The sequence below is a fragment of the Sinohyriopsis cumingii genome, chromosome 2, assembly GCF_028554795.1.
Source record: "Sinohyriopsis cumingii isolate HCF-2022 chromosome 2, ASM2855479v2, whole genome shotgun sequence".
Classification (NCBI taxonomy): domain Eukaryota; kingdom Metazoa; phylum Mollusca; class Bivalvia; order Unionida; family Unionidae; genus Sinohyriopsis; species Sinohyriopsis cumingii.
In genome coordinates, this window is record NC_142962.1 from 29,696,210 (window position 1) to 29,711,708 (window position 15,499).

Consider the following 15,499-nt stretch of genomic DNA (forward strand, 5'->3'; position numbering starts at 1 on the left):
TCATCATTGTCATTGAAACAATGTTGCAAGACCTAACTTCATGAATAAGATTCAAGTTGGTTTCATCTTCTAAATCCTGTGATGTTATATTTAGCTCCTTGCAGAATGGACCAGGAAATGCTGCCATCATTCACTTAGAACTAACATTACAATATCATATACCAGCAAAATAATTAATCATTTTGCATTTTTTTGTTTTGTATTTTGAAAACAATATTGATCCTATCAAATTTTATCAATGCACTAGAAATTTAAGAATCTACTTTAAGTGTGCGTGTAGTTACTTTGCTGTGCTCGTCAAAGTAAAATATAAAAAAACAATTGTCATACTGAAACTTTGCATTTGTATGACTGTGATGTGATTTTTTTATCATTATTTCATAAGACAATGTCCCATTACAAAATTTAAACAAATGCAGTAACATAACGAATATAAGGCTGAACATATTTAAAAACTGATGACCGTTTGTCAGTTCAGATATTTACTGCATCGACAACTTGAGCCTATTTATAGTGGACAAAAATCAAGGCTTTGCACATTTATTTTGTGAATGTATACTGTCTAACCGTAAAATGATAAAAAAAAATTAAAAAATCATCTTAGCATGTTCTTCTGGCACACAAATTTGAACGAAATTAATAATAAGTTTAGTTTTGGAAGATCAGATGTGGAAAAGTTTACATCATTATCAGCTGTTAGAAAATTAAAATATGGTGGTCAATGTCGACACAGAGAGATTCAAATGTTTTACAAATTCAATGCTTATTGTGGTTGGTTTATAAACGTTTCCGATATTTAAATTTGGTTTCAAAATAAAGCTTGGAATATGCCGATTTTGATGATATATGATGCATTTATTTAAACTGCCAAAACTTTTGGTCAAATCTGCATAAAGTTTGAGGAATTAGTTCTTTGTGTAGGAATATCATAGGAACGTGCTACAACCACTGACCGAATTGTTTACATCTCCTCTGATTGGACTGAAAATTTCATGAATATTCATGAAGTTTTAATAACCCGCATTTTGTAACAAAGAAGAGAGATGTCATGCAACCGTGGCATGATCAGCGCTTACTTCCAATGAACCATGAATCTGTTACTTTCGGTGATTATAAAGTAATAATTCCATTAACATAGCGTCAAATATAAAATGAAAACATTATAGATAATTTTATTAGCTTTTACAATATATAAAATGTGTTGCAATCAGATGACATGTATTGATGCTGCAATGAAAATTCTGCACTTGGTCAACCGTTTCATCAGATTTCCAATTAAACTGTTATCTTGTCCGTGTCAGACTGGGGTTGCTATTATGATGAACAGAGAAAATAAACTTGCACTAATGGATGGATGGACAACAGCCCATCCCATAAGCTCTTCTGGTGTAGGTGAGGTCCAATAGACCTAAAAAGTATTAATACTAATCATCCTATTTTGTGCATTGTGTCATGCCATACCACCTTTTTAATACCTTATTTTGGACATAGCCTTACCATTAGGAGAAAAAGAACTTCTCCCTTCAGCCTCAAACTTTCTAATAAATTCATCCTCTTTCTTCGCAAAGACAGAAGTATAACTTTCACTCATATCACAGATGTGTCTGTGGCTGGTTCTAGCTCAAGTCAACTTCAAATGTTTCCTGAAAGACTGAAAATAGTAAAAACAGGGTATTACTTGCATCAGATACATTCAGTTTACATGTTAATTAAATCTGGCTTCTAAAAACCGATAAAAAGAGATTTATATTAAAAAGCTGTCATAAGTTTGACCACACTCTGTGTAGTATTTTTTGGCACCTCAGCACAAAAGTGTATATGTAGTGCCAACAGTGGCATACCGACTGCTCAAGAAACCCCACACAACTGGGAGGGCCATCAAATGACTTTTTTTCAGTGAAAGAGGGCCCCAGAAATAAGTGGAGGGGCGCAAATTTCTTCCTACACCAAACCAACCAGTGCCACCTATTAGTAAAAATTAAAAAAGACATAAGTAAAATGGACCAAAATTAAGGAATATAAACTCTTCCAAAAATACAAGTAAACATAAAGTACAGCAAGCTATAATATAAATGGAAAAATGTCAACATATATACAAAATAACATATAAAAGTAACACAAACAAGATCCTAAAAACAAGATTGAAATCTGTTGCATAAACTACATTCCCTTGAAAGGTCATAGGACACTTTCAGGTGGTATGTCCTTTAACAAGTTCACATCAAACTACATGTACTTGTCTCACTAGATGGAAATCAACTGTCTCACTGGATGGAAATAAACTGTCTCACTAGATGGAAATAAACTGTCTCACTGGATGGAAATCAACTATCTCACAAGATGGAAATTAACGACCCACTGGATGGAAATCAACTGTCTCACTAGAAGGAAATCAACTGTCTCACTGGATGGAAATCGACATACTCAGCAAGACCAAACTATATCTCAAAAAAAATTATGCATTCCTTGTAATCTGAATGAGCTGAATCATCTAAAAAGCACTCCATTCCAACTCAGTTGATTTTATAATGATATCATGGCTTCTTCTGTACAGGATTATACAGCTGACAGTTCTTTACCAGTACTGAAAGTACATAGTTTACAGTGAACAAAACATAAGTAACCCTGACTTAAACCACCTCCTGACTTTTATAAAGGCTTGAGTTTCTGATGATCTACAATTTGCCTCAGAATTTTGGAGTGACATTCTCTATACTCCTAGCCAAATCAACACAAAAACATTGTGTGATACAAATGAGGCGGTACTAAGTCCAATAGCATGATCGTTTAGTTCTGATTGGTGGTTATTATCTTACTCTGGACTAGAATAAACAAATCAGAATGAAATGTAACTGTCTGACACACTTTTAGTGTTGCCCTCATATTCAATACAAGTAGACAATATGTGAAACAATAGCAAATCTTCACATAAAAGTGTTTATTCAAGGATTAATAAAGTAATTAAATAATAATAATAATAATAATAATAATAATATAATAATGATAATAATATTAATAATAATGACTTTCTTTATTTAAAGAGGGTAACACAATTAGCTAAAAACTAATCTACCTTGAGGCCCTCATACAAAGGAATTTATTAATTTTAGCTGCGTTTCTGAAGCCACTGGATAAACTGGGTTTATAAGAAGGAAATAGAGTGGGCATTTCTAATCTCAACTGGAATACTATTTCAAAGCAAGTTCCAGAGTATTGGAAACTTTTTAAAAATAATTCCTTATTTGGCTTGGGAATTTTATACTGTTTGGTAGACATGGATCGCAGGTGGGGAGTATTGCCAGGTAGCCTATACTAGTAATATTTTTAACTAATACCAGCTAAATTTTCCCTGCTTTCTTTCTGGCTTGATATTAGCCCAAATGATCTTTTCTGAAGATGTGCCAGCTTTCCTATGGTTTTTATCGTCTGAATCGCCCCATAATGTAATACAGTAGTCTAAATAGTGTTGTATGTTAACTGTTATAAAATAGTTTTCTGTGCCTCTCAGGGGGCAGAATGTCTTATCCTACTGAGAAGCCATAAACTTGAATTGACTTTTTTACTGATATGTTTGATATGTTCAGTCCATGATAGGTTATTATCTACCAAAACACCAAGTAGTCTATCATGACAGACCATTTGCAAATTTTCAACCTTCCATGTCAGACATAGATCATCACTATCAAGATTTGTCCTTTTTCCATGTTGTGATAAGTAAAATTTTAGTTGGACCAGTATTTACCACCATGCCATTGCATGTGCACCAGTTGTCCAGTTTGTAAAGAAATTATCAAGTTCATGTTTTGTGTTTTGGATGTCTGACAATGTTGTGTCATCTGCATAGAGATCTGTAGATGATACTGAGTCCCTTAGTAAAAGTGGTAGGTCATTAATAAATAGAATAAATAGTAATGGACCTAGAATTGCGCTTTGTGGTACTCCATATCTAATTGTTCCAGATTTAGACAGAACTTTATATAAACATGTTGTGTTCTCTCACTCATGTATGAAGTAAACCATCTAATTGGTAAATTTTCCGTTTCTTCAAATGGATTTCATGATCCACTATGTCAAAAACTTTCCTGAAATCTACAAATACAGATTCTATTATTCAACTTTGGTCAAGTGCTTGAAGCCATTTATCAGTTAGGGAGATCATGACAGTCTCACATGAATGTTTCTGTCTAAAGCCTGATTGATTAGGGTGTAACAGCAAGTGTTTGGTTAAATATGACATGAATCAGTCATGGACTTCAATCAATTTTGACAAGTTTGGTAGCATTGAGATTGGCCGGTAGTTATCAGCATCATCCTTAGAACCAGATTTATAATCATACATGGATAAGAAATCTGGAATGCATTTTGTTACATGTATTTAATTTGTATTGTTTCTTAGGTTTTTTTCTCTCCATCATTGTGTGTTATATTTAATTGTATTTTGGATTTGAGCTTGTCCAGAATCAAGTTCATGTTGTTCCTGACTAGAGACATTGATGTCGTTTTCATTTTGGTAAACAAATATTACATAACCAACAATTCCTCTGTAAGTGTGTGTTAAATATTAGGATCATTATCAATAGAAGTAAACACATTTATTTGGGTCTGGGTCATGGTTATTGGAATTCCCCCATAAAAATACCTAGCCTACCTAATGTTTACCACATTTTATATTATAATTTTAGTAACAGATTGCTCTAGAATGGAAAATTCTATTATGTAATGGTATTTCCAGAAAATGCTGTGCCTTTATCATCTTCTTTATCTAAAAATTATTCATTCTTATTTAATAATTTCAGGCAGAATCAGTCTTATTGTTGTATTAAGTATTTGAATTGGGTTAGAATTATTTATTCAGAATATTATTTTCTGGAATTACAAAATGCTCAGTAACATTCTTGGACAGAGACATTAACTGGGAATTATAATGAATTCAAACAATGACATCACCATGTCACAAGGTTTACACATCACATCACAGGCCACTACAGGCACATCAATACTTTTAGCACTGGATCTTATTTTGAACACCACTGGAATTCTATTAGAACTTTATTCATTAGGACTGCTTTGGGATTTTACTCACATTACTGTAAAATCTTGATATTATTCTCACTTTGTATTCTAGGGAAACAAATTATTTGTTGAATTTTACAAAACTTGATTTTCAATTTTTCTATTACTTAGTTTAAGACCATATAGTCGTAATACTTTTTACACTGAATGTTATCAGTTGCTGAGCATACTGACAGTATAAAGTAATGAGCATGGAAATGGCCAGAAGAGAGGGAAGGGGACAAACTTCAAACCAAACGAGTTAGTCACCTTGTGTTTGCTTATTTGTAGAAGATGAGTGGGTGTTGGCAATAGTTTTTCTTTGTTACTGATATAAATGCATGTGCCTGCTTCTGCTAAGATGAATTCTCAATTTCAAAAATGAAAAGGTGAAATGCCTAATAATCATTCACAACTACTGAAGATTACAGTAGCTGTTATAGGGTAAGTATCGTTTTCTATTGAATCTTCACTTCTTGTATCAATATCAGTATTTATTGGGAAAATATATCAATACACTGATTAAATAACATTGTTCCCCATTCACACAAAGTTTTCAGCTTTCAATCTACAAGTAAACTGATGATTATCAAAACGGGTGAGAGACTTCATATGAAGCCTCACCTGGAAATAAATTTTAACAATTAAGTATTTCTAATGAAAATGCAGCATTTCAAAGACAGGCATTCAATATGTGTTAGGCAAATTATATTATAATCCTGATGGACAACTCACTTTGAGTATGAGAAGGGCCTTGGGCATTGGGACATTCAATCTTTTGAGCGCTGAAGGGCTTGTTGCACATGTATACTGGACAATTATTTGCACACGGGTATTCTGGGGTGTATTTTCATTCACTGGAAGTGAAAACTTTTTATACTTCACAAAGTCATCAAATCTGTGACATTTTTCTTGAACTAATAATAATCTTGTAATGCGCTATGTCAAGTTCATATGGTCTCTCTTTAAATAATTTCACACACTAGATTATTCAAGTATTGCAGCCTAAATTTTATTTCAAAACTGTGTCACGCCAAGCAGAAAAAGCAAGTCACCGAAGTAAGGGTCTCACTAAATACCCCAAGACACAGCAAGACTCTCCAAGAACCCTTTACGGCTAATAGAATACCTACTTTAAATTTCAACAACAAAAACAAACAAACATTGTGAATATTTAGCAATTTGTTTTTAAGTAACAGGAAAAGTAGTGATGTCAAGAGCTGCCTAAGGAAATAACTCAGCTTAGATAAATTATATCTGATACATCAAGTAATCTACACACTGCAATTTTTCTTGACATCAAAGTAAAATCAAGGGAAATACAGAACAATTTTCCTTAACATCTAAGTAAAATCCAGGGAAATCACTCACACGGAGTTTGTTACAAACAATGGTCATGTATTCAGAATGTTTTTGTCAAAATTTGCAATGTAAGAATTTGAAATGAAAATTTGTACAGTTTATAACAAAACAAATGAGAGAAGTACAGTGCACCGCAATTTAATGAGGAAATTGTTCAAAAAATATATAATTAAAGAGATTTGATGTATAAGAGTTATTTTCTGTAGGTTATCGGAAATGGAGCCACCAACCAATTCTATCATTGACAGTATCAATAGGATTTATAATGGACGTTTCACCCCATGGACGTTTCGGCCCAGGACATTTCACCCCACTTCAATGGACATTTTGCCCCATTTCAATGGACATTTCGCCCCACATGGTATATGGACGTTTTGCTCCATGGACGTTTCGGCCCAGGACATTTCGCCCCACATCAATGGAAATATCGGACATTTCTAGAAATTCACAAGCATTACACCACTGTCTTCATTTTACTTTAGGGGCCTACCGTTAAGATTTAATTTCATGCCCCATAATCCCATCACTCTCATCCATTTCAATTACATTCAGCGTGCTGTTATATCAGACAATATTTTCCCTTTTTTTCTTTATTTATGTAATAAGACTGATCAGAAAATTAATATATCGTTTACAGTGATCATTTTCTATACGGCAGTACTTTTATTTTCGCTGTTACACAAACTGATGAAAACCACTTTTACCGTTTGTAGGAAATTGGCATATCATCACTTATCAACCATGATATTCATTTACCCAATCAGCGAGCGTAAATTAGACACAACTTAAAAGGGGGCTTTGTAATTCTAACAGTCAATATCAAGATCGTATATATGGAGTTAGGTTTATTCCTTTTGCGAAACATAAAAACTACGATGATTAAAGACTTGTGGTCACCCATAAAATAGCTTTTTCTCTTTTAAATGTTGAACTCTACTCATTTTTTTCAAGCTCGGGTTAATTGGCTTTTTATCTCCTGCCATTTATTGGCATCGTTACTTTGACTTTGTGTATATAGTTGTGTTCTAATCTATCAAAGGCTTTTTCTTGGTCAAAAAGTACCATAGCAGCTTTTTGTCCACTATCATTTATATGTTCAATAATTGTTTTTATACTTAATATATTATTTTGTATGTCTCTGCCTTTGGGACCACATGTTTGATTTATATTTATTATTTTCCTCATTCCCTTTTTAATCCTATTCGCTAAAATTTTGCTTAGTATTTTATAGTCCATATTTAGGAGGGAGATGGGCCTCCAACTTTTAAGATCTTCCACATCCCCCTTCCCTTGATACAGTAGTGTTATTATCCCTTCCTTCATACTCTCTGTCATAACATCATTTCTAAGTAAAATGTTATTATACAACCATTCTAAGATGAGCAACAACTCACCACAGAATTTCGCATAGAAGTCCATGGTGAGTCCATCACCACCTGGGGATTTTCCTTTGGCGAGGCTTCGAATACTTTCCACTATTTCTTTTTGCATCATCACATAAGTCTTTATGTGCTGATGATATCCTCTCACACTAAATATTTTTTAGATAGTCATCAATTTTGTAGTCTTCATATTTTTGAGATGTATATATTTGGGTGTAATATTCTTCAATGTATTTGAGTATTTCATTTTTATCAGTAGTTTTTTCCCCATTAATTTTAAAGGTCTCCATAATTTTTTCTTCCCCCCTACTAATCTCTTCTCGCTTACACAGCCCTTCCGCTTTTCTGTATATATGTGTGAATTTTCCCGCTCTCATTTCTTTACTCCTGATGTTTTCTTCTATTATTTTGTTTAGTCCATCATTTACGTATTTTTTCCATACCTGCTGTGTTTTCCTTCTTTAACTGCCATTCAATTTCCTCTTTCTCCATTTTTAGTTCTTTAATTCTGATATTTGAAGTTTCAGTAGCTATACTTCTTATTTTTAATTTAAATTTATCCCATTCTCTAATAATATCCATGTTTCATCTTTCAATAAACCTTTTTAATTCATTTTTAATTTCGTTTATAAAATTGTGATCCCCAATAACTTACTGTTAAATTCCTGGACATTGTTCGATCTATTGATTTATGTGATATTAAAACAACTAGTACCAAGAAAAGGAAAGACTGCAAGTTATAGAGCCACTGATAAATTTCCATGCAAACACGTGCACGAGCTTCTATACCAAATGATCTGTCGAACATTGCACTTGAAGAATCATAATTTTTATCCTAAAACTCAGATTTTTATATACTAAGATCAAACGTTGTTTATTTATATGTCATTGTTTTTGTTATTAGTGAACGCCATAACATCTGTGCTAAATTGTAATTTCCTTTTCATAAAAGCTTACACGACTTACTCAAAACCCTGGCTGCAGCTTAATTACCTTGATACCACATTTATTAGATTATTTAAATATGAAGATCAAAGAAGTTACCTGGCTGTAATTAAGTCCTGTTAACACTTGCTGGGAGCAATAGTGAATGCCAGAACATTTTTTTTTCTTTATGGCACCAGACAGATGCACCCCTACTTATAAAAAAAATAAAGTTGTTTTATATGTGTATATTTTCCAAAATTTTGTCAGGGTATTTATGTATTTCCCTAGTATAATCTATAGGGTTGTTCATCCTAGTCCGGTTTTTGTCACCTTACTCGAAATCCCTCCTCATAATTTCAAGTTGACCTTGGCTAGAGGAAGGGACAGCCACTAAATCAAATTATCCATGTTTTATTATTATATTTTCTTACTGGGCACAATCCATCCAATGATAATTTGTCATTGTTTTATTATTTTAAATTTAAATTGGGATTTTTATTTTAAATTTAATTTGGAATTTGGGCGAATAAACGGTGGATTATATTTAAACGACAAATAAATCATATTGTTTTGTATGATTGATGATGTGTGTCGTTTCTCGCATTACCATTATACTGAGACAGGCTGTACTCGAGTGAGGGTGCATACTTTATTTAATTGTACTTCTCCCAACTGGAGCAGGCCATCTCTTTAACTATTTAGAATAATGCCAAAGAATTCAGATCACAAGGGACACTTAATTATATTTTTGATCATTTTAAAGTAAAATGAAGAACGTGGTGTAATGCTGATGAATTTCTATAAATGTCCAATATTTCCATTAATGTGGGGTGAAATGTCCTGGGCCGAAATGTGCATGGGGCGAAACGCTCATGTACCATGTGGGGCAAAATATCCATTGAAGTGGGGCGAAATGTCTTGGGCCGAAACGTCCAGGTACCATATCAATGTACATGAATGTGTTTGCTTTTTTTCGCTTCTTTGATTTTGAGAGCTTTGGTGCAATTATATGTAATATTGGGTTGTTCTTGAAGAGTCTTGGGGTGTCTTGGAGTGTTTAGTGAGCCATACAGCTCTACATACAGTTGGAGGCAAAGCAACATAAATATCAAGTGAGGCTGCTTACATTGTTGGGCTAAAATAAAGACATGGAACAAATCGCAGATGAAGTCTAGTCCTACATGTAAGTCCTGACGCTGATATTTATGTTGTGGGCAACGTCAAATCAACATGTGCAATGTCTTACATGTAGGACTAGGATGATGTTGTTCTATGGTTTAACGCCATTTTTCAGCACAAGATAGGCTAAACATGGCGGCCAGTATAACTGGTGGAGGAAGAACCCTGGAAAACCCAGGTAAGAACCACCGACCCACAAGAAGCTACTGGCAGGCTTTCCCACGTACCCATGCTAGCCGAGCCTTGGACTCGAACCCAAACAGACAGAGGTGAGATGGCAGTGATCCAGAACGGTGAGCGCTTTAGATCCACTCGGCCACTCGGGGCCCCGACTATAGGATGAAGTCATGAAAAACCACCATTTTAAGAACATCAGAAATACTTGAAGTAAAAGTAAAATTTCATTGAGTCTGCTTCTATGTACTCCAAGATTCAATACACACCTTCTGTAAACTAATACTTTACTTTTCTTATTCTATACTACACGATAAATCCATGACGATCCAGCTGAATCATTGAATGACTCAATCGTCTGTGACTGTGTCATCATGTCATGACGTATTTAAGACAGGGATGGGTCTTACATACTTAACTGTCACGGAAACCTGAATAGCAACATTATGAGAAGAAAAAAATGAAAACAAAATTTGGTGACCGACCTTTCTGGTTCTTCAAACAATTTGCATTCGCAGCTTCGATGTCAACCACTTATCATTACGTACTGTCGATCGGAACATGAACTGTCAAGCACAGATAAAAGCAAGGAAAATCAGTCTGGATTTGTCTAAAGTACACTCTCTTTAGCGGTTATGAAAATAGGAAAAATTAATTTTACAAAATAATAAACAATACCAGCTTCTGAAAATGCTATGAATGAATTATCAAATATGTAAAATGTATCTGTTAAAAAAAGAAGTTATCGGTTTTTTTTCTTCTTTTTTTTTTTTTTCTTTCTTCTTTTTATGCATAATGTCCGGATCAGGGTCAAAACGGACCGGTACCAAAAAGGCCCAAGACCAAAACGGACTAATGATTAAAAGGCCCGGTCCGAAAAGGCCCGACCCAAAAGGCCCAGTTTATGTATCAATTACCAATTATTATTGTCATCTCTACTAAAAGTAACTAATACGTAAATATCAAAATCCTTGTTTTACTGTGAAATGTCTATAAATAATGTGCAGTAGAGAATCATTGTGCAGTATGTCACAACAGTACCTGAGTGATCATGAAATTAATTGCGACACGCTACTACTTGCTCTATATAAAATGAACAAAGAAAATATAACGCATTTTACTGAGTGTGAGAAAGTTAAAAGAAGTCAAAAAATAATTGTGTAACAAAGCATTGAAAATAAGGCAAATCAATAATATCGTTGTTATAACATATAAAGACTGAATACGAGTTAGTGTCACCCACATGTGGTTTGTGCATGCCAACGTTGTCATGGTAATGCATTCATTAAGTAATGACGAATTCATTAGGTGGCGCTCACCAGATAATATGTACTTTTGAGAGAGTGACGTATGTAAGGTGAAGTAGTTTGCATTTAAAACATGCACAGTGGAGAGAATGTTTGCATACCTCTATGCGACATTAATGTAATGTGGATGATATTTCTTTTGGATACTGTACTTTTGGAAATTTTACATGATTTAAGCACACTGCTAACTAAAATTACTGTTCCCTTGTGTTAAAAAATCAGTCTGAATTAGTCTAAAGTACACTATACATAGCAGCTATTAAAATAGGGAAAATGAATTTTGCCAGACATGACAATACCAGCTTCTGAAAGTGCAATGAATGAATTACCAAATATATAAAATGTAAAAAAAAGTTATCGGCTCTTTTTTATACAATTTACCTCTGAAGTTCAGGAAGTGAAAATGACCAAGTAGAGGTAGCACTTTTTTGAAAGATGCACATTTGAAGTAAGGCCAAGCTGTATACTCTATAACCCATAGTACACCCATCAATCATACACCAAAATAAAGGGAATTCAAGGTTCTTTGCATTATACCTAAGATATACAAGGTCTTTTTTTAAATAGCCAGTATAACCAGTGAGGAAAGCCGGGGACATTCTTTTTCTTTAAAATCCTAACTATGCAAAATGCGAAACTGTATAGCGCCACCTTAATGATGGATGAATATTTTCAGTTCAGAAGACTATTGACTCTTCATGTTTCACATACATTCAGTATCGTTAATATATGTGTATGCGTAGTTTGTTTTGATTATAATAGCTTTAAATAGACATTTGCTATAGTCTGTGCCTTGTATTTCGCCATTATTGCGTTGTGGTTGCAATGAAGTCAATTCAATATTGGAAGAGAATTAAGATTTTTTTTTTTTTTTTTTAATAGCAACAAACAATTGTTATGGCGGGATAGAAAGACAAAATGAAGAAAAGATATCATGTCTAACTAGCATAAACAACGAAAGACAAACAAACGCTAATGCCATTTCAGATTTATAAATTTGTCAATAATAATAAGAATTATTGCTAATACATGAATACTGAAATCTACTATAAAATACTACAACAATATTGCATATAATGGATGTCAGATAAATTTAACATCAAAATATAGCAAACATTTCTACAATAACAGCAACAAATAATCATCGAACTATAAAAACATGCATACATAGATATTCACTTTTCTATATATAAAAAACAACATTGCAACACAACAAAATTGCACATGATGTGGCTATCAAAGTTAATTAATAATTTCCAAGCCTTTTTTGTCCTAGTGTAGATCACAAAACGTAAAAAAGCTGGGTAGAAAATACGTTTGAAACACGGTGTTACAACTCGAGATCAAATACGTGGCTATCAGAAAGTCTCATAAGAACAGATGATTGTATTGGACTTTCAAGAAAAGAAAACAATCCTATAAAAAATCGTAAATACATGCTTAAAGAAAATTTCAATTATGGAACTGTACGTGTGACGCAAAGTTCAAACATTTTGATTTAATATTACATTTAGGGCCATTTGATTTCAATTTACTGCAATATTGTATCGACAACTGTTACAGAAATGTATGGAGTAATTGAACACTTGTAAGAAAATTACATAAAAGCAATCGAGCATCTCTCCATTGTGGGTCCAAAATCTATAATGTAAGATCTATGAATATTGCACATTCAAACATTTTCTCTTCTTTAAACAAAATGGCAATGATTTAATTATATAAGTACGTAATCCAAAGTCAGTAGCTTCAAAATCTTCATCCTTAGACAAAGTCACAGTAATTTTGAAAGATACATAAAGTATTCATGTTAAAGATATTGAAATATCAGAAAACGTAAACTAAGGAAAGTTCACTAAAATATATATGTAATGGAAAAAAAAGTATAGATGATGATGTATAAAATGGTTCGAGTGAAGAGAAGAGACACAAGTACCATACACCTGAAGCTTACAGATAATCGCCTGGGGTAGTTCAGTCAAGAGAGACTCAGTAATCGCTACAGAAAATGTTAAAATCTTACGACACATCAAGCTCTGCTGAAACTGGAGGCATGGGAAAGAGCCGTGATTGTAGAGTTGTATTCGTGTCTCAACTGTGATTATCAAAGTTTAAAAATAAATCTGATATAGAAAACAAGTAAAGGAAGTGTGAACAGTACAATGCAATCGCGATTCTTTCCTGATGTCGATACTACAATCAGTGTAATCTGTAAAGGTCTGCTGTTTGATATCAGTGCTTTATTTTAGTCTTGGTGTTCATCATCACTGACCAGTTCTTCAGGTTTTGCAGCTCAGTGTTTTAGCCATATATGTAAAAATGTCATTGACTGAGAAGTGAATAGATATATATATATTCTATAAAGGCCTTCTTCTTCTTTTTCTTCTTCTTCTTCTTCTTATTATTATTATTAATCAATCTTTTAAACGGTCCTTTTCCACCCGGTCCTTTCTGACCCGTTAAATAAGTCCAGCAAGTGAAAATGACCAAGCGGAGCTAGCAGCTTTTTGAAAGATGCACATATGTAGTAAAGCCAAGCTGTATACTCTATAACCCATATTACACCCATCAATCACACACCAAAATGAAGGGAATTAAAGGTTCTTTGAACAATATCAAAGATGAATATGAGTAATATGATGCGGTTGTTTGTATGTATTTTGGCGACAGTGAGCAGTGAATATTGAGCCATTGGTGCTGATGCAGAAGTGAAATTTGTGGCTCATTTGCACGTTGCTTTCTTTACAGTCTAGCCTCATACAATAATCCGGGTTAACCTTTGACAAGAACTTCGCCTTGAGTTCATTCTTTGAAGGTATTTTAGAATCAATGTATGATTTATTTGGATTTGGAGGTAGTGGAAAGCTCAGTCATTACAAATATAGAGACTATATATAGGAAAATTGGTTGTGTATGTGGCCGTATATTGATCGCCTCCATTTGGATCACATTGGCTACGATTCTGTAAATATTATGACACTTCTAGATGGTTATTTTACATTAGGTATTAGTTATATATAAAAAAAAAAATTGAAAATGCTTTTCGTGATTTGAGGTCAACTAGAGGACTATATCATTTTTTTTTATAGAGAAATTATTCATTCGTGCTCTAAGATTTGAGCAGGATCAGTTGTATTATTGATGCCCACACCACGACGCTGGCCACCAGAGGCACATCAGCACTTTCAGCATTGAATTTAATTTGGATTTCCACTGAAATTTATTCAGAACATTAATCATTAAGACTTGTGTCTGTAATTCCAGTATTATTTGGGATTTAATTCGCGAAAAGGACTCCTTTGCGCATTGTATACCCACTAGTTTAGAACTAAGCTGCTACTCATAAAGGCGTGACCTCAAGAGTTGGTCATCGTAGGGATATTTCCAAAATGCAGGTATGATAGCATTAAAAATGGGAACCAGCCTGGAAATGGGTGAACCTAAATAGAGTATATATGGGTTTGGCTGACCAGGATTGGTTAATAATGTAAATTATGTTTTAGGAAAAAGAATCTTTTGAGAGCTTATACTAGTTTAAGTGAGAGTAAAAAATAGAGACATTGTTTTATTGATGGAATTTCAGTCCTTTAACAGTCTTGAGTTTGAAACACTCATTACTAAAATTAGCACCTGACTCTTTGGTGCGGAATTTAAAGCACATGTTTCAAACACATGCAGGTCCAGAAAATACCGCGGCTCATATCCTTTCCTCTACACAGAAGCTAACATCCAGGTTTCATCTTTTATTATTTTGGTGCAATAAAGACAGACAAATAACAATACAAACATATGTCAAAATATTCTTGTCCGTCATGATTTCTCTCCCTTTGTTTACTCCCGAAATATACAATAAGGCCGCATGTACTCATAGGTCAACACGGGCGGTTGCCAAAATCATTAGCGGCAATTGATCACTATAGGTGGTGACTGTTTCAACCAAAAGGCTTTCATTCTGCGACTGCATAATCCTCTAAAATACTGGCTTAAATCACCGAAATGTCAAAATCCTAATCAAATGGCCTAACTGAACAAAATTTTACTTCACTTGTCTTATTCTCAGTGCCAGAATGATTTACAAACTCAAAACAACGAAGAATGGGAGTATGTAATTAGCATACT

At 33.7% G+C, this 15,499-nt stretch overlaps 1 protein-coding gene across 2 annotated transcripts in view; it reads right to left on the reverse strand.

Annotated features, from left to right (window-relative positions):
* LOC149804543 (uncharacterized) overlaps positions 1–11,123 on the reverse strand; it is a 90,453-nt gene extending 79,330 nt beyond the window's left edge. The window contains exons 1-2 of one of the 2 annotated variants that reach the window (XM_089941359.1): positions 10,562–11,123; positions 1,498–1,651 (exon numbers count right to left, since the gene is read on the reverse strand). In XM_089941359.1, coding sequence (XP_089797485.1) covers positions 1,498–1,551 — 54 coding nt within the window. In that variant the 5' untranslated portion in view covers positions 1,552–1,651; positions 10,562–11,123. Of the gene's footprint in view, positions 1–1,497; positions 1,652–10,129; positions 10,504–10,561 lie in introns of those variants that run through there. The other variant, XM_089941364.1, reaches the window with a different exon arrangement.
* Positions 11,124–15,499: the final 4,376 nt, after the last annotated feature.